Source organism: Erpetoichthys calabaricus, chromosome 3 (assembly GCF_900747795.2).
Source record: "Erpetoichthys calabaricus chromosome 3, fErpCal1.3, whole genome shotgun sequence".
Lineage (NCBI taxonomy): Eukaryota > Metazoa > Chordata > Cladistia > Polypteriformes > Polypteridae > Erpetoichthys > Erpetoichthys calabaricus.
Window position 1 is genome coordinate 261,566,766 of NC_041396.2, and position 26,748 is coordinate 261,593,513.

The following is a 26,748-nucleotide window of genomic DNA, read 5'->3' on the forward strand; positions in this document are numbered from 1 at the left end:
CAGCAAGGTTGCTCCAGCTGTGACTGGCATGCAGCACGCTTGTCTGCAACACAGTCATTTTTAATGTAGTGGCATGTGATTGTCATGTTGGAATCAGCTGCTCTGGATGTTCAGTTGTCACAAGTTAGGGCTACTATCTCCACATGTTATTCTTACTTGTATGTTTGGCCACTTGAACAAGCAATACGCCTAAGAAAATACATTGCTTTAAAGTTTTATTTACACTGTCAGGTTTTTTTTATACTAATATTTCCTAGTTCTGTTCCCCTTAAATTTTGTTTCATTCTGAAAGAGTACAACTGCTAGGATATAAATTCATGTCACGCATGATTTCACTGTACAGATATTGTGCAAATATCAGCTTCTTCTTATGTTTTTTAAAATGTCTTTTCTCTTTTTCTAAACATGCATCCTTGTTTTCTGATTGTTAGCTAAAGAAATTAATATACTGTATATGTTTAGTTATTATACGGATACATATATATTATAAGTACAGTTTAAATATCAAAGTTTAATATATTGTAATAAGTTTTGTTTTTGAAATAATATTTTGTATGTTTTCTCTAGAAAATAACAACCACGTCAAAGTTTTTTTGCCGAATAAACTGCTGGAATGTTTACCAAAATGTACTGTTCTGCCCAAGGAGCGCCTGCGGTGGAACACCAATGAGGTATAAATAATATTTTTAATACTTGTGCAAGTGAATACCTGTACTGTATAAAAGCAGCACTATTGTTTACACAAGCTCACTGCAATATTTAAAAAGTGGTATTTTCATTGTTGATCTGCAGGTTATCTAGGATTCTCTTTTTGACTTTACCTTACCTTTCTCCAAATTTGTTAGATTCTAGAAATAAGTAGTGACTTTAAACTGGACTGAATTTAATTCATTATATGGATGCAGCTTTGGTTCATGTTTTAGAAATCATTATAGCAATAGGCACTTAAGTGTAGTAGAAATCCAGCAAGTGTGTTTTGAAAAGAAAGAAGTAGCAAATATTAATAATCAGTAGAAATATCAGTAATCTACAGTAAAAGTTATACCATCAGGTGGAGAAACATCTCTTTATCTTATCATTCTTATGAGCCTGGAGATTCTAATGCAAGAGTAGGATGCTTTTCTTCCTGGGGTTACACTGATAAAACTCATTCTTGCCATTGCCTACTGGAAATGTCATTTCTTAAAAATCTGAAAGTGTGTTCAGTTTAGAATTTTCAAAGAGTTTGCTTTGCAAAACAGTAACTGAGTGTTAATTAGTGGCTTTTTTAACTTTCCAGAATATCTCAAATTTAAAACCAAAGCAGATATTTTTGTAAGCATTGTATTGTAACAGAGACTGGCTTCTCTAAATGGAAAACATTTTGTTTGATTTCCACAAGAAGAAAATGGGCAGTGTACGTTTTCCCCATTGAAGACAAAGAGAAGTAGTGGAAAAAATCAGTTACCTTCTAAAATACATAGGTCACAGTATTGTGAAGTTGAAGAATGTCTTTGAAAATACAGTCATTTACACTAAAAAAGATATAATGTGCAAAAAGCAGAACATTTGGAAATGAAGAAACGCCTAAGGGCTCGTTTATACTTAACGCTCGGAACGCATACACACAGGCATCATGGCTGCCACGCGTTCCCAGTGTTCATTTGACGCATCCTCTGAGTAGGTCCTCAGAAATTAACATGACGCGTGCGTGAGTTGCAGTACCAGCAAAAGGCTGGGGGGCGTAGTGTGATAAAAGTCGTAACATGACATCAGAGTCTCTGTTTACTATCTACATGTGACAGAAAGCCACTATGCAGATCCCAGTAAGTTAGATGTCTGCGCTTCGATGTTTGATGAATGGTTCGATGTGGTGAAGCAAAATGTTGACATACAAATGCATTTGTGGTGCTTTTATATTCGAGGGTTGCATATTCCCAATCGTAATGACACGATACATTTTAAAAGTCTCACATACCATCTTTTGTGCTGTCTTTTTTTTCTGGGGCTTCCTCCTGACTTGACAACAACGGCAAACAGCAATAGATCACCACACAGAACACATTAAATGTATGATATTCCAACTCTCTGCACATTTAGAATCCTAAGATTTATACTTGATATCACTTTCATGATGAAATGCAATAAAGTATGTATGTTACGTTTTACAGATAAAGCGTTAATTTCATTTAAATAATTAACACTGTTAATAATTACACACATGGGAGTGACGTGGTGGAGCGGTAGCACTGCTGTCTCGCAGGGAGTCATGTCGCTGAAATTCCCTGCCTGGAGTTTATATGTTTTCCTGCTGGGTTTCCACAGTGTGCTCTGGTTTACTTGCAAAGATATGCAGATTTAGTGACACTAAAATGACGCCAGTGTATGTGAGAGCTTGTATTCACCTTGTGATGAACTGATGCCTCGTCCAGGGATTGTTTCTGCCTCGTGCCCGTAAGGTGTCATCAGAATTTAATGGGTGTTCCAGGCAATTCACAACACAGCGAAGGCGAACCTGTTCTCACCATGATAATATCTCGCACTGCCACCTGGTGGATTCCTCCAGATTTATGTAAAGTACGCGCGCAAGTATAAACAGTAAAACGCTTACGTAGCAGGAGCGTCCCCTGGAGCATGCATCGCGTTGTGTGAAGTTTAAACCCAACCTAAGATGCAAAGCTGAAAAACAGATACTCTTAGACTATGATTAAAAAAGCAGGACTATATATATATTTTACAGTCATTTTTCCCAGCCAGATTAATTAGAGTTTGGCAAAAATTATATGTATTAACTAGTGACACAGCGTTGAACATTTCTAGTAGTGCCATAGGAATATTAGTAGGAAAGTATAATTTGTCAGGTATATTAAACTCATTAACATAAATAAATCATTGTCCAAATGTTAAATAGCTACAAGTAAGTGAAATCATATTTTAGATGTGCCTTAGACATGAGGAGAAGTTCAAGTGAAATATTAGCAAAACACTACATCTTTTGATGATTATACAGAAAGAAGTGCTACCAGTCTTAGTTAGGCTTAGATCAAATATACAGTTAGGTCCATAAATATTTGGACAAAGACAACTTTTTCCTAATTTTGGTTCTGTACATTACCACAGTGAATTTTAAATGAAACAACTCGGATGCAGTTGAAGTGCAGACTTTCAGCTTTAATTCAGTGGGGTGAACAAAATGATTGCATAAAAATGTGAGGCAACTAAGTGTTTTTTTTAACTGTTGGTATTTTATCTTTCACTTGGCTGTTATAATTTGAATTGAGAAAATACAGCTGGGAAAATATTTTTTGTGTGTGTTTTAATTTTATGCTGCAAAGCAAGGTTATTATAGTTTTGCCTTTTTATATTAGTTTTTATTTCTATATTTTTTCTAACCTGACTTGGAAATTCAGTTTAGTTTTAGTTTTCCTTCATCGTGTATTTTTAGTTTTAGTTTAGTTTTTATTTCACAAAGACATTTCTATTTTATTTTTATATATATTAGTTTCAGTTTTAGTAATTATGGCATGGAGCGTTAGTTTTGTGTCACAATCAGACAGAACTGTACACTTAACAGATTTGGATATGATTTTAATGTTAGTGGAAGCTTACTACACTGCCTGGTTTACTATCTGGTTTTTGTTTTGTCTGATAAAAACAAGCATAATCAAAACTAGACACTGAATATGAACAATTTTACACAATTTTATAATTTTTAAAATATTTTCTCATGAAAATCACAGGGGCTTAGGAAGAACAGGGCTCTTAGACTTGAATGAGTGTGCAAACCCCACCTAGCTGTATTGAGGGAAACAAAGAACAACAAGCATGTAGTGTCAAGGTTACGGGCAGTGAGTCTTGAATAGACCACCATAAAGGACAGTAAACCCATAACGAGCTGAGCAAGAGCAGGTAATAGGAGTACGGACGGGCACAAAATGATACAGACACAGCATCTGAGATTAAGAACAACATATACATTATCTAAACCTGTTTATCCGTAGTAGGATTGCAGGAAATCTGGAGCTTGCCGCAGCAGGTTTGGATGCAAGGCAGGAAAAATCCCTGGTATGCAATATGTATGATAAAGCTGATGATAAGTATGATAAAGCCTATTTTGAGAGAGAGAGAAAAATATTGAAAAAAGGGAGACAAATATATTTTAAAATATAATTCTGCTAATGGATTACTTTCACATTATCAGTTATTTTGAGTTGTGAATATGAACTAAAAAAGATAAATTAATAAATATGGAATAAATACAAAAACCCATTAGTATGTTTAGTTTTTCATCACTTATCACAGCGGTTCTCAAACTGCATAAGATAGCACCTGGAATCAAACAAGCTCACACAGTCCTTAATATACTGTTCACTGCATTGAAAAATGGTAAAATAAATCAAATTAGAACATATCTGTAAGCATAAAAACTGAAGAATGGCTCTCCTGTAGCTTAGCCTATCACTATACGCAGATGACAAGTACCTAAATGCTAGTAGTGCTCTGTTGGTTTATATTTAGCTATTAAAGCACTTTGCCATTGTTAAAGGATTATTCATGATATTGGTAGGTTAAAACACATATATACAAAAGCAGATATTAAGCCACCGAGCCCACTATTAGAAGAGCTGAGCTCGCCAAGTCTGGGTACAGAATCTCTGAGCAAATCATATAATCAAGGTCACAGTGAGTTACTCTCTAGGAAAACTGTTATATTTTTAACAAAATAGTAATTTTTATTCATTTACTTTTTATAATTTGGATTTAGATTTTTTTAAAACTCGTGCAAACCTATATACTATATAGATGTATACAAATAATGTGTTTTGAGAATTTATGTTGTTAGTGCAAACGTCTCTGGATTGGTGGGCCTGGACCTTCATAAGTGTAAAATGTTTCTATGTAAAATAAATAATAATGCATTGTGTATGTTTGCAGATTTTCCATCAACTTGACCTTTTTCAGTGCAGGTTCTGACAAAATCATAGGAACGGAACTCATTCATAACCCAACACTTGCTTCTATGCAGTTATTTCTAAAATATTAAAGTATCATTTCAAGTATAACCTCATAACGCTTTTTTAGCAACTAGCTGACATGTATTTTAAGAAACATATATTCATATAATCGCGTAGTTCTCCCAAGCTGTGGCAGAGTTAACTCTGCACATTCAATACTGTTTACTGGTATTTGCAACAAGGAAAAAGACAAGACATGAGTTTGCTTATTTTTAAACCATAGCTGTTTTGATAAGGTTTGGCTTTTTTTTTTTGGTTGTCATACTGGTTTTCATACAATTTAAGCAAAAAGTATTTAACTTCATTGTAAAAAAGTTCTCTCTTTTCCTTGTTTTCTCTTTTAAATTATACACTTTTTTCTTCTAGGAAATTGCTTCATATCTTATTACCTTTGAAAAGCATGAGGAGTGGTTGTCATTGTCTCTAAAAACAAGGTAAACTGACCCTTTTCAGTTAAGCATGACTAACTCTTTTTGTCCATTGTTTTGTTTAGAATTATTGGGTGTATCACTTCGATGGGTTTTAATTTGAATTAGGTCTTTTGTTTTGTTGGTGCAGTACAATTTTATTGATACCGTGGAACTGTTTTGAGGGGCTCCCTGATTGGCTAAATAATAATTTTTAATGCATTTATTTGTTTGATTAATATATAATATATGTTCCAGGCAGCGTACAGGTCAAATCCCGTTATAGCGAATACTAAAGTAACATAATTTTCAGAATAATAAATACTTCTTGTTGGCTAGGACAGATGTTCATACAACAGCATGTTCAATAGTTGTAAATTATAAATTATAAATAGTTACAAATATAGTAATTATAAATTACTTTTCCTTCCTGTAGGCCTGTCAAGGAAACAGTAGACTGAAAAATACATAGGTGGATGAATGTTTTTGTTCTGTTTTTGAAGATTACCTTTTGGACTTTTCAACATCTGCTAAAATTAAGGGAATTGGTTTTCCCTTAATTTCCACAAATCTACAAAATTGAGAGTATTAGAAAATTAAGTTTTTCTAAATGAAATGCCTGATTATAATGATTGTTGTAGTTCTTAACACACTTTTTATTTTAAAAGTTTAATTCTTTAGGAGATTTAGATGTAACTGATTTAGATTGTTTTAACTTAAACTCTGAAAGAAGTACATTCTTATTGTGGAATTTCGGATTGAGCAAGTATAAAACTGTCACTAAATTTTCTGAGACACAGAAACCCTGATTTTCTCAGTATTTGTTTTTACTTGTGCAGACCACAAAATGGCTCAATTGTCCTGTACAATAGAAAGAAAGTGAAGTACCGCAAAGATGGCTATTGTTGGAAAAAACGTAAAGATGGGAAGACTACCCGAGAGGATCATATGAAATTAAAGGTGCAAGGCATGGAGGTGAGAAAATACATGAAACTGAAATGTATTAGCTCTTGTACAACTGGGCAGTTTTTATTACTTTACTGTTGATGTTACTGTGCTAGTTCTTTAGGTTTAAGCCCATGTCACATTATGCAACTTTTCCAGTTATTTTCAGTCATAGTCTTCATTTATAATCTTAGTGAGGTGGAAGCAGTGAAGCCGGACACCTAAGGTGACATTCCCAGTGACTCACTACAACAAGTGTGTGACTTCCTCTGATACAATTGTCTTTAGTCATAGCTCAGACATGACATGAGAGGTGTCAACCAGTGAATGCTCATCCAAAATGTCAATGCATAAAATGTAGTGAGGAGAAATAAGGAGCATGTGAGTTGTGAACATTGCAAACAGAAGAAAGGCTCATCTTTGTTGTCTCTTGTATTACATACTTAAACAGAATGGAAAAAAGAGAAACAGACTGAGACTCTTGCAGAACTCATTGTAGCTGTTAACTCTCCATCTAACACTGCCTCCTCCAGACAGCACAGTATTGGCTGCCACAAAAATGTGAGTCACTAAATGTGACATTTTTCAGGAGCATAATTGACACGGTCCAAGAAAGAGATCAGCAACTGCAGTCGATACATCTGACGTACACCACAATTAGAAGTCATGTAATATAACATCGGCTTTAGCTTCATCACATATAGTCATATGAAAAAGTTTGGGAACCCCTCTTAATTCTTTGGATTTTTGTTTATCATTGGCTGAGCTTTCAAAGTAGCAAATTCCTTTTAATATATTACATGCCTTATGGAAACAGTAGTATTTCAGCAATGACATTAAGTTTATTGGATTAACAGAAAATATGCATCTTAACAAAATTAGACAGGTGCATAAATTTGGGCACCCCAACAGAAATATTACATCAATACTTAGTTGAGCCTCCTTTTGCAAATATAACAGCCTCTAGATGCCTCCTATAGCCTTTGATAAGTGTCTGGATTCTGGATGGAGGTATTTTTGACCATTCTTCCATACAAAATCTCTCCAGTTCAGTTAAATTTAATGGCTGCCGAGCATGGACAGCCTGCTTCAAATCATCCCATAGATGTTCGATGATATTCAAGTCAGGGGACTGTGACGTCCAATCCAGAACATTGTACTTCTCCCTCTGCATGAATGCCTTTGTAGATTTCGAACTGTGTTTTGGGTCATTGTCTTGTTGGAATATCCAACCCCTGCATAACTTCAACTTTGTGACTGATGCTTGAACATTATCCTGAAGAATTTGTTAATATTGGGTTGAATTCATCTGACCCTCGACTTTAACAAGGGCCCCAGTCCCTGAACCAGCCCCACAGCATGATTGAACCTCCTCCAAATTTGACAGTAGGCAGCAGGTGTTTTTTTTGGAATGCGGTGTTCCTCTTCCGCCATGCAAAGCGCTTTTTGTTATGACCAAATAACTCAATTTTTGTCTCATCAGTCCGAAGCACTTTGTTCCAAAATGAATCTGGCTTGTCTAAAAGAGCATTTGCATACAACAAGCAACTCTGTTTGAGGCGTGAGTGCAGAAAGGGCTTCTTTCTCATCACCCTGCCATACAGATGTTTTTTGTGCAAATTGCGCTGAATTGTAGAACGATGTACAGATAAACCATCTGCAGCAAGATGTTCTTGCAGGTCTTTGGAGGTGATCTGTGTGTTGTCTGTAACCATTCTCACAATCCTATGCATATGCCGCTCCTGTATTTTTCTTGGCCTGCCAGACCTGGGTTTAACAGCAACTGTGCCTGTGGCCTTCCATTTCCTGATTACATTCCTTACAGTTGAAACTGACAGTTTAAACCTCTGAGATAGCTTTTTGAAGCCTTCCCCTAAACCATGATACTGAACAATCTTTGTTTTCAGATCTTTTGAGAGTTGCTTTGAGGATCCCATGCTGTCACTCTTCAGAGGAGAGTCAAAGGGAAGCACAACTTGCAATTGACCACCTTAAATACCTTTTCTCATGATTGGACACACCTGTCTATGAAGTTCAAGGCTTAACGAGCTAATCCAACCAATTTGGTGTTGCAAGTAATCAGTATTTAGCAGTTGCATGCATTCAAATCAGCAAAATTACAAGGGGACCCAAATTTTTGCACAGCCAGTTTTTCACATTTGATTTAATTTCATACAACTAAATACTGCTTCACTAAAAATCTTTGTTCGGAAAACACCCCAGTACTCAGATGTTCCTAGGAAATGAAAGACATACCACTGTTACATTTTTTGTTGAAAGTAGAGTAAATCATGCTTAAAAAATAATTGTCTTTCAATAGCATACACAGGAAGGAAAAAACACACAAAATTGAACATCATAATTTAGCTTTTTAATAAAGAATAACTATGTAAAGATAGCTAAATCCTTGTCTCTGTCATTCTCATGCATTTACAAATCAAAAAATTGCAAGTACTTAAATCACCTGTAAATATTACTGTAGCCAAAAGCAGAACTTTCCATACCTTTCCATGGTGGACACAAAGTGACACTCTTCAATGGAATTTCAAAATTCTGCTTGATGTCCTAACATAATAGCTAGGGAAACTACCTGACCAATTTTAAAGAGCAAGGGACCAAGTATAGAAAATGGATAAGTGCACTTCATTTGATAGTTTTGGGTGTTAAGAAATACATTATTATTATTATTATTATTATGGAAATATTAATTATTATTATTATTATTATTATTATTATTATGGAAAACATATGAAAGATCTTGACTATACTTTGTTCTTTCCTGCTAAATGAATCTTAGTCTGGAGAGGTCTGTTAATTTTTTTACATTAAAGATGACCCACTTAAAGGCTTCCCAATCCTGTCTCTGTCCTGGTGTCTATATAAACAAAGGGAACTCCAGTTTCTATATTACAACCTGTCTGAAGAAGGGGCCTCAGTTTCTTCGAAAGCTTGCACATTGTAATTGGTTCAGTTGCTTCGAAAGCTTGCACATTGTAATTGGTTCAGTTAGCCAATTTAAGGTGTCATTTTGCTTGACTTTGAATTAATAATGGCTAACATGGAACAACACCCTACTACTTGAGAATATTTGAATGTTTCTTTTTAGCCAATTTGACTGCCCTTCAGCAGATTGATGTTTTGACTTTCAGTATAAAACAAACATTTTGAGCATTTTAGAGGTGGCAAGGCTGCCACTCCATGTGTGTGTGGGCATGAGCACGCGTGTGTGTGTTTGTGTGTGTACTTGCACATGTGTATTGTATGAGTCTGAACGCGATGTCAGAAGAATGAGAAAGCAGGAAAGTGCATCAAGTAATGATAGATTGCTACTTCTGAAAACATGTATTAGTACTGTTTCAGAATTTCAGAATCAATACGTACTGGTAAGCAATATATAAAAATAAATCAGCATTTTTGAGAACACTACTGTTGTGTGGAAGCTTCCAAAGTGTAGTATGCTAGAGTACATAAAACATTGTTCCAAATAATGACTTTTACAATTGTGTAATATTTTTCATCTCTTTATCGAAGCGATTAAGAAAAAAAAAAATCATACATTTCAGTCCTTGTTTTTAAGGATCTCAGAACTACCATAGCCATTTTTGTGTGCTATTTGATAACAGAATTAGGAAGAAAAAAATTTGCTAAATTTTACTAAATGCTTATCATGCATCTTTAATTGTTATAGGTAGTCTTTTTGTGTTAACCAGTTCAGTGTAATCACTTCCCGGGTATATAATGCAAACTTTGGGTGTACTCACACTGGAAATTTTATTTCAGCTTGTAATGCCCAAGCACGTTTGTCTGCATGTAACCCTGCAAAGTCTGGTTCGTTTGACTAGTGTGATTGCTCCGTGCCAAGCCAACTGTACCGTACCCTGGCCTGCTTGGAACAGGTGGCCCAAGCACAGTTCAGTAGTATTTGGGATCAGTGTGATCACTAAACTTGCCCGAGCATGGAAAACAGACATGACATTGATGATGCGATAAGTGAGAGAGTGCAATTCTCATTTCATTCAATACCATTGAGTTTAAAAAGTATTTTTTATTTTCATCTTACACATGAACGTGAATTGTAGTTGTCAAGAAAAGCTGCAAATTTCTTCCTTAACATCATTCATTTTAAGAATCTTCTCTTACATGCAGCATGATTAACAGCCACTCAATAAATCTATAACAACAAAATAAGTAAAATCATTTTGACATGCATGCTGTCATTTCTTGCTCTGATTTTTTTTTTTTAGCTTTATACAAAGTCGCATGGTGATGACAAAAACGTGCCCGGGCCCAGAATGTTAAGTGTAGTGTGAGTGCAGTGGAGGAATAGAGAGGAGGGACATTGTGCTTGAGCATGGTACGGAACAAACATGTCTAGTGTGAGAACACCCTTAAAAACTCTGCAGAAATAGGTAGGGAGCATGAATCTAATGGGTTAACTGACAAGACATATGGTTATCAATGAGGAAAGCATTAAGACTTTGCAACCACTTTAATGCAGTCCTTGCGTTGCATTTTGATTTTATTATCAGGACTTTGAAAATCAGTAATTAATACTAAGGCTTAGTAATACCTGCAGCTGCTCTTACCCAAATACTGTATAAACTTTTTTACATCTTTAATTGTAAGAATAATGGTCTGTTGGTATTTATGAAGAAAGTGTTAGCATTATAATAAATACAAATACTCATTGATATAACAAATTAATAAATTTGGAAGTGCATAAGAGTTTAAGGGAAGAGAAAGTAGATGTGTTTAGGATCTAATGCAGAAGATCTATGAACAGGAGAGAATACCAGGGGAGTGAAGGAATGGGGATTGTACACATTTATGTGAAGGATTGTGGGATTGTACACATTTATGAGGAGAAGAGACATTTCCAGGATTGTAGAGACTATAGATGGCTAAAGCTAATGTCACACACAATGAAAATCTGGAAAAGGGTTTGTGATGGATTGCCGGCTTTTTATTCCGGCCCTCACCCCCAGGCCGCCAGGAGGAGCTCTCCCGACAGCATGATCGTGCCCCGAGTTCCAGCAGGGCCTCATGGACTATGTAGTGTTTATACACAGCCCTGCTGGATACGTTGGGGGCCACGGGGAGTCGCTGTAGGGGGGCTCGCGGACTCTTATGTGCCCTATAACCCGGGAGTACGTCACGGTCACGTGACAGGAAGGAACGATGTGCTCCCGGGTTGAAGAAAAGCACTGTTTACCCTGACCCGGAAGGGATAAGGAACTGTGGACTGATTGGACAGGAACACCTCCGGGTCAGGGTGTATAAAAGGATTGTGGGAAAGCCCAGACATTGAGCTGAGCTGGGAGGTAGGAGGGCGAAGTGTCTGGGCGAGGAGGATTGGTTTGTAAAAGAGTTTATTGTGATTTATGAGTGTGGAGTGGAGGGAGCTTTGTGCACTGTTTAACAGTAAAATAAATACTGATTATACTTTCACCTGGTGTTCAGAGAGGTACCTGAGGGTTCAAGAGGTGGACCACGCCTCTATCTGCTACAGGTTATAGGGTAAAAGGCTTAGGGAAGAAACCAACATCAGGGCGGAGCAGTTTGGTTTTATGCCATGGAGAGGAACACCTGATGCAGTATTTGCATTGAGACAACTCATGTTTGCAAAAAACAAAAAAGTTTACATATGCTGTTTAATGATTTTTTAGAAGGCTTATGATAGAGTGCTACATCAAGAGTTTTGGAGGTGCCTGAGAAAGAAAGGAGTATAAGAGAATTATGTGAAAATTGTTTGGGATATGTATGCAAGAGTGCGGGCTCCGGTTACAAACAGTATTACAGTTACAGACAAGATCCTAGATAGAGTAGGACTACACCAAGGAATTTCTTAAAGTCCTTACCACTTTGATCTGGTCAGCACTAGAAAGGTGGAATTGGAGAGGAAGTTGGAAAAATGAAGAAGGACTTTGGAAGATAGAGGATTGAATATAAGAAGGAAGAAGATAGAATATTTGAGGTTTAATGAGAGTCAGGATTCAGAAGTTATCCTGCAGAGAGAGTTATTGAAAAGAGTGAATAATTTCACATACCTCGGATCAGCGGTAGCCCAAGATGGAGAATTAGATATAGAGGTAACCCACAGAGTGCAATAAAGATGGAACAAGAAGGTATCTAGAGTACTATGTGATGAAATAATTAAAGTGTAGGTTAAAGGTAATGTTTTGAAGATTAAGTCCAACAATAATGTATGGAGCCAAGACACGAGCAGTAAGGGAGGGCACAATTGAAGAAATTGGATGTTGCAGAAATGAGAATGTAGAGATGGATGTGTTGGAATTACATAAAAGAACATAATAAGAAATGAGACAATCAGAGGTTAAAAAAAAGTGGAACAGATCTATATTACTAAACGACAGTTTAATATATGCGCGGACGCAGGACGCACTGAGGCGCATGCGCCAGAGCGCCTCAGCGCCCCAGAGTCAAACCCAGCGGCTTCCCAGAGTCGGTAGGTGGCGCCTAAACAACACAACCTGTACGAGACTGCATAGATGCGCCCAAACAACACAACCTGGAAACTAAACTTGCTCTAATCCACTGTGCCAGCAGTCAGTGTGGCATATTTGAATCACATAATGGTAATTCCTACCTAACAACACAGCCACAGAAAAACAAAAACGAGACTGCATGGATAAAAAGAAACAAAAACGAGACCGCATGGGTGCGCCCAAACAACACAACCTGTAAACTAAACTTGCTCTATTCCACTGTGCCAGCAGTCAGTGTGGCATATTTGAATCACATAACGGTAATTCAGTATTAAAAGTAAGAGTGTGTACCTAACGACACAGCCACAGAGAAACAAAAACGAGACCGCATGGATAAAAACAATAAACGGAGGCTCCTACAACGTGCTTCAGAAACACCAGAAGCAAAGAAGTCACGGCTCCAAAAAGGAACAGCTCAACTAACGGAAATACAAAAACGAGCCCGTATGGATAAAAACAATGAACGAAGGCGCCTACAACGCGCCTCTGAAACAGCAGAAGCAAAGGAGTCACGACTCCAAAAACAAAGAGCTCAATGATTAGAAATACAAAACCGATCCCGTATGGATAAAAACAATGAACGAAGGCGCCTATTCAGCGCCCCAGAGTCAAACCCAGCGGCTTCCCAGAGTCTGATGAACTATTTTGGATTTACCATTTTATGAATGTTTTGTTTCCAATTTACTTCATTTAAACCTTTCCACTCCGATATTGTTTGTATTTATAAGTGCAACAACTCAAAGACATTTTGGACTTAAATGATGTAACAATTAAAATTCAATTTTTGTTTTAATAAATTGATTAATTTTAGTACAAATATATGTATTTAATTCAATAAAAACTTTACCAGGACGCTCCCACACTCCATCATTTGTCATTCCTCCAAATATCGGAGGGAATAGAAACTGACTGCCATTCTTGCATTTGCGATTCTTTAGCGAATCGGGGGTTTACTGGTATCTAAGAAAGTACAGTAAAGTAGGTTGAAGTGGTAAGGACGTGATGAGAACAGACAGTGAATATGTGGGCAAAAAAAGTGATGGAAATGGAAGTATGGGGGAAGAGAAAGCGAGGAAGGCCAAAGCAGAGGTGGATTGAATCTAAACAAATCTATTCTATTCAGCAGATTTCCATGCATTGATTAAAATTTCAGTTTGAAAGTCATCAATAATAACCATGCATCTACTATTTACAAACTTGTGTATTCACTTTAAATTGATTAGTTACAGAAACAGTTAAGGCACTTGGCTGGAGTCAACAGTAAAGAATGTAGTGTATTTGCATGAATAATGTTGTGTATTAATATGTAAATAAAAATCAGTTGAATAAATACTACGTTTATATTGAATAGATTAAAGAAATGACTGAAATTTCTATTGAAGGTGATTTTTACATTAAAAACATTGTAAATGACATTCAGAAAGACAATCACAGGTTATGCAGAGACAACTGTCAACAAAGCAAATATACAGTAGAGTGTGCCATTGTTGTATGTACGAGGCAGGGCAACACTGGAAAATGCAAGGAACCATTCTTTAATAATCATTTGGAGCAGGTCTCATAACCAAAATAATCTTTGTCAGTTTAAATACAAAAAAATGAAACAAAATTACATAGTAGTAGGCAGATCTAAAGGATAACATGAGGCCTGATTATAGCTGAACATTTTAAAAATTCAAAAAAGATTAGCGAATGACAATGACATAAAAAGGAATAGTGCCACAATGCATTTTATCAACAGGTGCATTCAGTATGTTGAAGTGGAAGAATGAAGCATAGTTTTATGGGGACAAACATTTCTGAAACATTGAGCCAATAAATAATTATATAAAAAAACTATAATTGACAGCTTAAAAATTTGCTCAGTGAAAATATGTTCCATGATGGAGAAAGGTATTTTTATTGTTTAATTCGATTCCCAAAAATATATAAAAATCACATGAAACAATCAAAACAGTTTTTTCATTGTACATTGTGTGCCTTTGAATTATTTTTCATTGTAATAGATCATTAATAGACCAAATATCCACATTTTATTTTCACCTTTTTATAATATTGTTGGGAATATAGAAGCATCGCATTTATTGGTACTTGCATGATAAAATGCATTGCTTCAGTATTCCTATAGATGGAGGGCTCTTATTGTAAGCACTAATACAGGTTTTCCAGTAGAAAACAATGTGTCCATGATTAAGTTGAATATTTGGGCTGATTCTGACTGTCAAAGGCATAATGGAAGTTAGGTTTGGATGATATATAGAATTCTCAGGTTGATTAATAACCCTCTTAAACATTGTCAATCGATAATGTTATTGGTGGGGGAGGGGCATCACCATTTTAACTGAGTAAGCCAACATGGCTGTTTTTCACTTCCTGTAACTTTCAATTTGACCACAGGGTGTCCTCATTGTTAATAGCAATATACTGTAACAAGGTAGGAAAGGACATAATAGACTGATTGGTGGATAGAAGAAGTTAGCCTCACTTATCTACCAGAACTTAGGCTACGTTTAGGCTGCAGGTAGAAGTGCTCAAGGCTTATCTCACCATGCTTTAATTACTGCAAGTTTTAGATTTGGGAAAAAAAAAACAAAATATAAGCAGGGAAGTGCAAGATAGGCACAGGATACGGCAAGACAGTGCCACGCCCACCAACTCACAGAGATCTGCCCACCAACAATAATTCACTAAGCAGACGCACACACACTGGCGCGCTTGAGAGAGACAGACACACACACAGGCGTGTGAGAGAGAGACACACACACACACACGAGAGACACACACACACAGGCACGCAAGAGAGACACACACACACAGACACGTGAGAGAGAGAGACACAAGCGCGAGAGAGTGGGAACTGGACGCATAAGGCAGAGAAGGCAGTTAAAGAATGCACCGGGCTTGATTTTGTTTTCACTTTTGTTTACAGCGATCGGTTCTTAGTGTGCATTGTTGCAGTGTTACTTTTCTTGGTGGTTTATTACATTACAGATGTTTCAAATGTTCATTTTTGCCCTGTGCTTAAAACTCAACTGTGACTCCGGAACAACTCAGTACGCGTGCTATATTAAGCGTCACCAACGAAGACTCGCTACACCTTAATGAACAAGTACTGAAACTTATCCCTACCGATGAAGTAACTTTCACCAGCGTTGCCTCCATCATCACAGACGATCCCGCAGATCAAGTTTCATTCCCCGAAGAATTTCTTAACAGTCTTACTCCCACTGGCATGCCTCCGCATAAACTCAAAATTAAAATAGGTTCAGTCGTCATGCTTCTCAGAAACCTCATGCCAACAAGAAGTCTCTGTGATGGCACTAGACGGACTGTTACCAGCATTCACCGCAATGTGTAAAACTATCGCAGCTCCTACCTCACAAACTGTCCTTATTCTCCGGATATCCCTGACCCCGTCAGATTCAAATTTGCCTTTTACTTTTACACGAAGACAATTTACTGTTAGATTGGCCTTTGCAATGACAATTAGTAAGGCACAGGGACAAACTTTCAAAACGATATGCCTGTATCTGCCAAACCCAGTTTTCAGTCATGGACAATTGTATGTTGCTCTCTCCAGAGTTCCATCTTTTCATTCACTCACAGTCGTATCCTCAAACCCACCCCATTTGGACAACTGTGTCGTTCAGGAAATGTTCACCCATCAATAAATAATTATGCGGCGTATGCTAGGCCGCGGGTTGCCTAGTCTTTAATAATACTGATAGACTTTCTTAGGTACCATGTATTATGTCCTGAACAGAAAAAAAGCTGAGTGGCAGTATTCTTCTGTATGGTGCTGAGCTCAGGTAGTGATGTTTCAGGCTGTTATGCAGCCAGCAAGGACAGATTCCACTGTACTCCTATAAAAGTTTGTGAGCATAGATGGGGATATCCAGGTTTCCTCAGATGTTTCAGGAAGCAAAAGCATTGGTAACCCCTTTTAAATCCACTCTAGATGTATTGTTCCTATAAGGTCATCAGTAATGGTGACACCTATAAATTTAAAGCTGATAAACCTTTTCACAGCAACCCCTTGGTTACAGATAGATGAGTAGTGTACTTCTTCTTTTTGAGGTGTACAAGTAGCTCCATACTTTTACTGACATTGATTGTTGATCTGATTACACTATGTCATAAAGTGAACCTGTAAACAATCTCATTGAACTGCTGATCAGGCTTACTGTGTCATTCTAATACTAAATAGATAGGCATAACTAATGACAGATTTAAAAGGCTAAAATAAAAGTTTAAGTGTAGCAGGTTTAATTAAAAGTTACATTATTTTGTCAATGTACTGATTTGATAGAATTAGAGATACAAAATGATTTATGTGTTTTTTTTAATACTGCTAGGAAATGTAACACATGTATTTTCCCAATTCTACTAGCAAAAACAGTAATGCATAAGCTTAGTAAGGTTTTGAAATGGTTTGTTTGGCCATTTGTACAGTATTCTAACTTACCTTTCATTCATTATATTCGTTGTTTACTTCTGTTTACAGTGCCTTTATGGCTGCTATGTACACTCGTCTATTGTTCCAACATTCCACCGTAGGTGCTATTGGCTTCTGCAGGTAAGTTTTATTATCATACTTTATCTCTCATTTAAATTTTTGTTTTATGCATTACACCTTATTTTTAAGGTCTGTTTCATTTGTGAATAGGAACTGCTTAACTGAAAGAATATTTAGATAGATAGATAGATACTTTATTAATCCCGATGGGAAATTCACATTTACCAACTGTCATATCACATAAATGTGTATCTTCTTGGATTTGAGAAATGTTATATTAAGGATAGGGTCCCCCACAACCGTCAGTCCTTTTTAATTTAATGCTTTATGATGTTCTTTATAATTTAAAATAAGAAGATCCTATGTAGTTTGAGTTCATTCTGGATGATGTTTCTTTGCAATAATAAAACTAATGTAAGTTTTGAAAACAAGTAGTTCTGTACTTCAGAGAAACAGTTTGATGCAGTAATTTAGCTTTGCAATGGAATGGTACACAAGGGCCCAATTTCACACACTCTCACATCAGTGTTATGCTTAAGACTGGGTCCTTCTCCTCCTCCCTAGCTTAATATATGTTTAAACTCCTTTTTTATGTTTTTCTGTTTTGCTGTTGGTTTTTCTTGGTTTGTACTGGATTTTTGACCTTGTTACTCTGTATTTGTATTTTCTTTTTGAATTGTGCACTGAGACTCTTTTTGTGACTGGATTGCCTTTTTATTAGGTAACTGCTTGTGTCTTTCTGCTCTTTGAGCTTTTTTGTTTCTGAGTATTTTTGAAATAAATATTTTATTTATAAAAATTCTTTCTTTGCATTTTTTCATCTCTTGTGCAAGTGTTTAGTCATCATTTCTATAGTTGTGAATTTTTGATATTATTGGGACATTTAAGAATGTATTTTTTGAACTTTCATTTAGAAGCACATTTTGACCCTGGTCTAGGCCAAAGCCAGCCAGTCTTGGTTGATCTCAGACTGTCTTTGTGTGCTCCCCCTCTGGGTAGACCTTTGGAGATTCTGGCCTAGTTTCCTGACTATTTTGCATGAGTGACTCACAACAGTCAGCACAGATTCAGAATCACTAGTTAAACTAATTTTTAAGATGATGGAGGAAAACCTGAATACGCAGAGAAAATGACACCCAGATCTGGGAAAATAGTATAAATTCCACATAGTGGATTGTAGGATTCAAACACAGGGTGCTGGATCCATGACACATCAGAGCTAACCTTGCTGCACATATTGACCTAAACTTTAAGAAAATACTACATTTAGTGTTTGATGCAAGATAAGTAACTTACCCATCACAGTAATGTCAGCTTTATTTAGTGCCATGTGTATGTTAAGAGCAAAAGTTTAAACCATTTGAGCCCTCAAATTAAGACTCTTTTATCTTCAGTGATAATCATGAGCAGCCAACTCAAGTTCCTTGAAGGATCATTACACACCAATATATATTATAAAATATTTTTGTATTGAATTGCATTAAAGTTCAATAATTACACAAATTGCTTGTCTTTTAATCATAATTATCAAATTCAGGTATAGTGTGACTGAGTGAGTGTTTTATTGATTTCAGTTCGTTTATGGATATATGAATTTTGACTGGCTATTTTATTACTGTAAGTGAAATAAAAAGTAAATAAATTTTTAAAATTGCAGGTTACTGTTTAATACACTGGTCACATGTTTACTTTTAGAAGCTAAGTTCCTAAGATGATGTGTTCATCCTAGTTGAAGTTATCTTTTTCTCATTAAGAAATTTCTTTTGAATTAAGAAATGAGAAATGGACAAGGTTTGTGAAAGCTATTTTTAAATCGTTGATTACATGTTATTTCTGAAAAAAGACTTTTTTTCAGTCTCTAGTATCATTTAATGATTTTCCCTTACTAGAAAATTATTACCAAAGTATATTTGCTGAAATGCTGTTCAAAACAAGCTTTAAGGTCAACTTGTCTTCAAATTACAGAGGTTTCAAAGTCAAACAATTATATACAGCATTTCCACAGAAAGAAAAAGTAATGAGCTGATGTAATTTTGAATCATGCATTTTGGGTTATTTATTGCAGAAGCCCTTGACTACAATATTGCTGCATTCACCACCACCATTTTTAATTTATATAACAATTTGAATAATTTAAACCTATTAATGATGAAAAGAAAGAGCGAGAGAACAGAAGCAAAATGTATACGTAATAAGTGATGGCATCCTTTAACAGTTTTTTTGAACATAGAAAAACCTACAAAACAGATTGAAAACTTTTAAGAAGTCAGTGGAATGTGTCTTTGATTTAATTAATTTTTCACCCACTTTATATATATGTTTATGTATTATTTAGAGACCAAAACAGACGATAAAAGATAAGGTTTTATAATCAATACAATAATGCACACATTGTTTGCCCAAAAACTTTCTTACAGCTTTTTCATTACATAAAAATGTCTAATCAGAAAGTGTTAAGCCTGGATTAAAACAGCAATATATTGTTTGCATATCTTTAAAAGTAAATAATGGCAATAAATCAGGAGATTATATGAGATCATATCAAAAGTGGAAAAATACTGATAAACAAAGCCAAAAGATAAGATAGAAGTTACAGTCAAAACAGGAGCAAAAATGTCCTAACCATAATTAAGAAACCCTTTCCCTAATAAAAACAAAACTGCATTTCTTCCCCAGAGATATTTTATGTCTGAAAGTTTGAACACAGTGTTTTTACGCCACTATTTTGTATAGGTAGGAAGTGAAGAATTAGCATGTCTTGTGACTGGTACCAAACATAGCAACCATAAAAACAAGAACACAAAATGTGATGACATCCTCAAAATAAATAAAAATATTTCTAAACCAGACAAAAACAATAAATTCTTGTTGCTGTCTCGGAGCAATTTTGGTTGGGTAATAAACTTCAGGTACATTTGGCATATATGAATGTAACCATGTAACTTAACCAGCCAGGTAGTGTTGTATTTAGTTTTAGAATTACGAAATTATAATAATACTAGCTGTGTATTAGCAGCAGGAGAAAAAGTAAAAATGATACCGTTTTGCAGATGTTAGCGGCTAAGCGAAGTTGTCTTTCTTCTGAGGTTTCGTTTTGCTGCCGTGCTAGCCTCGATTGTTTTATTAGTGGCAAAGCAAGTTGTCTTTCCTCGGAGCGGAGCCCTTACCCCAACTCCACCTCTCACTTCCGGGTCGGACAAACACACACAATTCCAAGTGTAGACATTTATATATATAGTCATCGCCGAAATTATCGGCACCCCTGGAATTTTCCCAGAAGATGCACCATTTCTCCCAGAAAATTGTTGCAATTACAAATGTTTTGGTATACACGTTTATTTCCTTTATGTGCATTGGAACAACACAAAAAAATAGAGAAAAAAAGCTCAAATCTGACATCAATTCACACAAAACTCAAAAACCGGGCTGGACAAAATTATTGGCACACTCAACTTAATATTTGGTTGCACGCCCTTTGGAAAAAATAACTGAAATCAAGTGCTTCCTATAACCATTAACAAGCTTGTTACACCTCTGAACTGGATTTTCTGACCACTCTTCTTTTGCAAACTGCTCAAGGTCTCTCAGATTTGAAGGGCGCCTTCTTCCAACAGCAATTTTGAGATCTCTTCATAAGTGTTCAATTGGATTTAGATCCGGACTCATTGCTGGCCACTTCAGAACTCTCCAGGGCTTTGTCTTCAACCATTTCTGGGTGCTTTTAGAGGTATGTTTGGGGTCATTGTCCTGCTGGAACACCCATGACCTCTGACGCAGACCCAGCTTTCTAACACTGGTCCGTACATTGCGCCCCAATATCTTTTGGTAGTCTTCAGATTTCATGATGCCTTGCACACAGTCAAGGCATCCAGTGCCAGAGGCAGCAAAACATCTCCAAAACATCTTAGAACCTCCACCATGTTTGACGGTAAGTACTGTGTTCTTTTCTTCGTAGGCCTCATTCCATTTTCTGTAAACAGTAGAATGATGAGCGTTACCAAAAAGCTCTACCTTGGTCTCATCTGTCCACAAGACGTTCGCCCAGAAGGATTTTGGCTTCCTCAAGTACATTTTGGCAAACTCCAGTCTGACTTTTTTATGTTTCTGTGTCAGCAGTGGGGTCCTCCTGGCTCTCCTGCCATAGCATTTCATTTCATTCAGATGTCGACGGATAGTTCGAGCTGACACTATTACACCCTGAGTCTGCAGAACAGCTTGAATATGTTTTGAAGTTGATTGGGGCTGTTTATCCACCATTCAGACTATCCTTCGTTGCAGTCTTTTATCAATTTTTCTCTTCCGTCCACGTCCAGGGAGATTAGCTACAGTGCCATGTGTTGTGAACTTCTTGATTATGTTGCGCACAGTGGACAAAGGAACATGAAGATCTCTGGAGATGGACTTGTAGCCTTGAAATTGTTGATATTTTTCCACAATTTTTGTTCTCAAGTTCTCAGACAATTCTCTGCTCTTCTTTCTGTTCTCCATGCTTAGTGTGGCACACTCAGACACACAACAGAAAGGTTGAGTCAAGTTTTCTCCATTTTAACTGGCTTCAGGTGTGAATGCTATATTGCCAGCACCTGTTTCTTGCCACAGGTAAGTTCAAACAAGCATCATATGCTTGAAATAAAACGATTTACCCACAATTTTGAAAAGGTGCCAATAATTTTGTCCGGCCCATTTTTGAAGTTCTGTGTGACATGATGTCAGATTTGGCTTTTTTCTGTTTTTTTGTGTTGTTCCAATGCACATAAAGGAAATGAACATGTGTATATCAAAACATTTGTAATTGCAACAATTTTCTGGGAGAAATGGTGCATTTTCTGGGAAAATTCCAGGGGTGCTGATAATTTTGGCCATGATTGTAAGAAGTGTACAGTATGTACACCAGTCAGCCATAACATTAAAACTTCACACAGGTGAAGTGGATAACAATGATTATCTCATTAAAATGACATATGTCAAGGTTTGGGATAAATTAGACAGCATGTGAACAGTCTGAACTTTAAGGAGATGTCTTAGAAGCAGGAAAAATGCACAAGTGTAAGGGTCTGAATGACTTTGACAAGGGCCTAATTATGATTGACTAGATGAATGGGTCATGTCAGGTTTTGTGGGAAGGTCCTGGCAGGCAGTTGTTAGTATCTACCAAAAGTGGTCCAAAGAAAGACAATGGGTGAATTGGTGACAATGTTATGGGCACTCAAGGCTCATTGATGAACATGAGGAGTGAAAGCTAGCTTATCTACTCTGATCCCACAGAAGAGCTACTATATGATAATAGTGGTATTTGTAATTTGTGGTTAATGTTGAACAGTGCTTCAAAGAAACTTGCAAATGATATACAGTAATCCCTCCTCCATCGAGGGGGTTGCGTTCCAGAGCCACCCGCGAAATAAGAAAATCCGCGAAGTAGAAACCATATGTTTATATGGTTATTTTTATATTGTCATGCTTGGGTCACAGATTTGCGCAGAAACACAGGAGGTTGTAGAGAGACAGGAACGTTATTCAAACACTGCAAACAAACATTTGTCTCTTTTTCAAAAGTTTAAACTGTGTTCCATGACAAGACAGAGATGACAGTTCTGTCTCACAATTAAAAGAATGCAAACATATCTTCCTCTTCAAAGGAGTGTGCGTCAGGAGCAGTGACTGTCATAAAGACAGAGAAAGCAAACAAATCAATAGGCTTTTAAGTATGCGAAGCACCGCGGCACAAAGCTGTTGAAGGCGGCAGCTCACACCCCCTCCGTCAGGAGCAGGAAGAGAGAGAGAGAGAGAGACAGAGTTTGTTTTTCAGTCAAAAATCAATACGTGCCCTTCGAGCTTTTAAGTATGCGAAGCACTGTGCAGCATGTCGTTTCAGGAAGCAGCTGCACAAAAGATAGCAACGTGAAGATAATCTTTCAGCATTTTTAGATGAGCGTCCGTATCGTCTAGGTGTGCGAACAGCCCCCCTGCTCAATCCCCATACGTCAGGATCACAGATAGTCAGCGCAAGAGAGAGAGAAAAGTAAGCAATCTAGCTTCTCAGCCATCTGCCAATAGCGTCCCTTGTATGAAATCAATTGGGCAAACCAACTGAGGAAGCATGTACCAGAAATTAAAAGACCCATTGTCCGCAGAAATCCGCGAACCAACAAAAAATCCGCGATATATATTTAAATATGCTTACATATAAAATCCGCGATGGAGTGAAGCCGCGAAAGGCGAAGCGCGATATAGCGAGGGATCACTGTATGTATTAACCTCCTTAGTATTACATAATTATTCCAAAAACACATGTTAAAAGTGTTGCATTTCTTTGGCATGAAAAATTGCATTTTTGTTAAATCTGAAGTGTATAATAATGATATAAATAATAATAATAATGAATAAAATAATAATGTAAAATGTACAATAATAACAAAAGTAATAATAACAGTAATAAAAATACTACCAATAATTGCAAAACAGTACTTAATCTCAAAATGAGTCCTTTGTATGGTAAATATTAAAGCACAGTGAAAGACAGTCGGGACAATAATAGCGTGTTTCTTTTCTGATTTTCTTTCCAGATTTATCTGGTTTTGAACAGTACACTGCACAGATATTTCAGATATTTCTTTTGTTGCCTTCGCATAATGGGATAGAAAGTCAATTCTTGATCTGCACTGTCTACTCCACCCATTGTGCTAGTATAAAAATTGTCCATGGTTACACAGTAACCTTGATCCAGCATTGCATCTATCAAAGTTCGCAGTTGTATTTTGGATCAAACATTGTCCCTTTCTCTGTGTACAGAACTGAATTCCAAATGTATCTGTTTTAGATTCACAAAGCTTTTTGATGTGATGTACTGTATACATAACGGTCTGCCCTTATAAGGAAAGCCTACACTCAGACATAATTTCTCCAAAGAACAGCAGCACTTCACAGCACTTTTACAGGTCGAGTGATTCTTGGTTCTAACGCTTACGCAAGACACATCTGTACAGTTGCCCGAGTGACACTCGGGACTAATGCTTTTAGGATGTTTTTTGCTGCCCAAGTATCGCTCGGGTCTAATGATAGGGAGGTTAAATTGGATCAGAATTTGTTTTGTGAAAGAATTATTGGCATCTAATAAGTAAACTATGATAATGCATCTCAAAAAGGGTCACTAATTCTTGCTTATTCATTATAAATTACTTATAATTAAACAACAGGACAGCAATTAATTCATCAGTATTTATGATTTTTCTAATATGTTTTGTTTTCATTGGCAAAAACTCTTATTGAATAGATATGTTTAGCTCTACAGATTTTTTTTCCCACACTACCGTAAATTAGTATCAATTAACTTAAATAAAATTCCAATTGCGACACATTTCAGGTAAGGGTTTTGAGAATACTGAAGTATTATCATTTTAGGAATATTCTATCTTTCAATTCCTGCACTTGGGGTAAACAAATAAAAGTGTGTCTTTGTCAGTGTTTAATTATTCCTTCTTTAGGATGCATACTATAAATATGTTCTTTCATTTCTCACATTGGATTTTCTTTCCTTTTCCCTTTTGTAAATATCATTGAAGGGTATTGTTAAGTGAATAATGTAAGGAAACATTGCTGTTTTTGCCATATGTGTCAAGACATGTTTTACATTTTCTGGGTACAGCTTTATCGACTAGAATGTGATTCCACTCCTACATAACACCTGTAACTAGAATGAGATTTGAGGGCTGTTTATAATGTTTTTATCTCTATTGGACCCAGTGACAGAGCATACAATATAATGACTGATCACACTTAAGTTTGCTAATTTGTCTTGATTTTATTGAACTAGCTGTTGCTAGTATTGGGACAAATAAAGTACTGTCTGTCCTGTCTTTATTCTAAATCATAATCTTTAAACACATCCTCAAACTAGTGTTTTGTATGCCCTGCCATCTAGTGTCCATATGTGAAACTTAATTTATGTTGCAGAGTCCTTAGTTAGCCTTATCAACTCTGACTGCTTTATTATTTGGGCATACCGTATCTTCATTATAAATAATTGTACATATTGCTTTATTTCTGTTTTCTTTATTTATAGAATATTCACCAGAGTATCTTATTTCAGGATACTCTGTTATATAATATTTTGAAACTTTGAGATTAAATTTTGTTTTATTAAATTTTTGATTTATTTAGAACCCAGACATTGTGTTGGTCCACTACCTCAATGTGCCGGCCATCGAGGACTGCGGAAAAATCTGTGGACCCATCCTCTGCTCCATTAACAGTGATCGCAAAGAATGGCAGAAGTGGTCTAAAGAAGAGCTTATTGCACAGTTAAAACCGATGTGTAAGATAGTGGTGTATCCTGTTTCTTTAATTGTTTCGTGTCTTGTTTGTTACTGTGTTTTTGGTTTTCTTCTTTGTAGTAAAATATTTCTTCATAGATATACAGTACTGTGAAAGCTCATTTGATACAAAGTTTCATACTGAGCATGATATTATGATTTTTCTTGTTGTTCACAGTTCATGGAGTAAAATGGACATGCAGTAATGGTAACGGCACAACTGAATTTTCCATTGAACAGTTAGTCCAGCAGATCCTAGAAAGCCACCAGGCTAAACCACAGCCTCGAACACATGCCTGTCTCTGCAGTGGGGGACTGGGTAAGTGGTTAGTAAACTGTAATTATGAGAGACACCTATGGAAGATGAATTTAAAAACAATATTATGGTATGATATATGTTGCACAGAGACTCATTATGGAAGTGTATGCATAGTGTTCTGTATAACTATATATTTTGAGAAGATTACCGAACATACAGTTACATGAAGTTGGATGTTTGCAGCCATAGTCCGAGAAGACAGTTCAATGCATTAACACTAGAATTACCAGAGCCTACGAAAAAACTCGTATAACCGTCCTACCTTAAATCGCTTCGCACCTCTCCATCAGCGTCTTTTGTCCTGTAAATGTGTCGATAAGCTTATACATTTCAACATTACTGTGTTTTGATCCTCTTCTAATTGTATAATTATATGTTTAATAAATATCTTTGTTTTGTGTTGTCTTTACCCAGTTTTCACCAATGTCTTCAGAGTTTTCATAAAGCAGTTTGTTTTGTAATATCTAGTCAAATATGTAATATCTTTTTAAAATATTTAATATTTTGAATTGGCTAAAAGGAATGCAATATTTAACTGACAGATTTTTTAAGTATTAATTTAATGTCAGTGTATGCTTTTTGATTTCAGCAAATTAGTGATAATCTGCACCAGCAATATTTACAGTACAGAAAAAAAAAAAAAAAAAATAACACCAACAAATTGGCTCATCAATAGCACACTGATAAACATGTGCGGGACAAAAGACAGTCGGGATCAATGTATGGATGAAAAAATATGTGCAATGACAAAT

General features: G+C 36.2%; 1 protein-coding gene across 6 annotated transcripts in view; it reads left to right on the top strand.

The window, feature by feature from the left end:
* Nucleotides 1-26,748, top strand: part of camta2 (calmodulin binding transcription activator 2) — a 284,292-nt gene that overhangs the window by 126,097 nt on the left and 131,447 nt on the right. For all 6 annotated transcript variants that reach the window (XM_028798155.2, XM_051924050.1, XM_051924051.1 and 3 more), the window contains exons 3-8: nt 568-671; nt 5,361-5,428; nt 6,241-6,376; nt 17,357-17,428; nt 25,526-25,679; nt 25,856-25,996. In XM_028798155.2, coding sequence (XP_028653988.1) covers nt 568-671; nt 5,361-5,428; nt 6,241-6,376; nt 17,357-17,428; nt 25,526-25,679; nt 25,856-25,996 — 675 coding nt within the window. The remainder of the gene's footprint in view (nt 1-567; nt 672-5,360; nt 5,429-6,240; nt 6,377-17,356; nt 17,429-25,525; nt 25,680-25,855; nt 25,997-26,748) is intronic.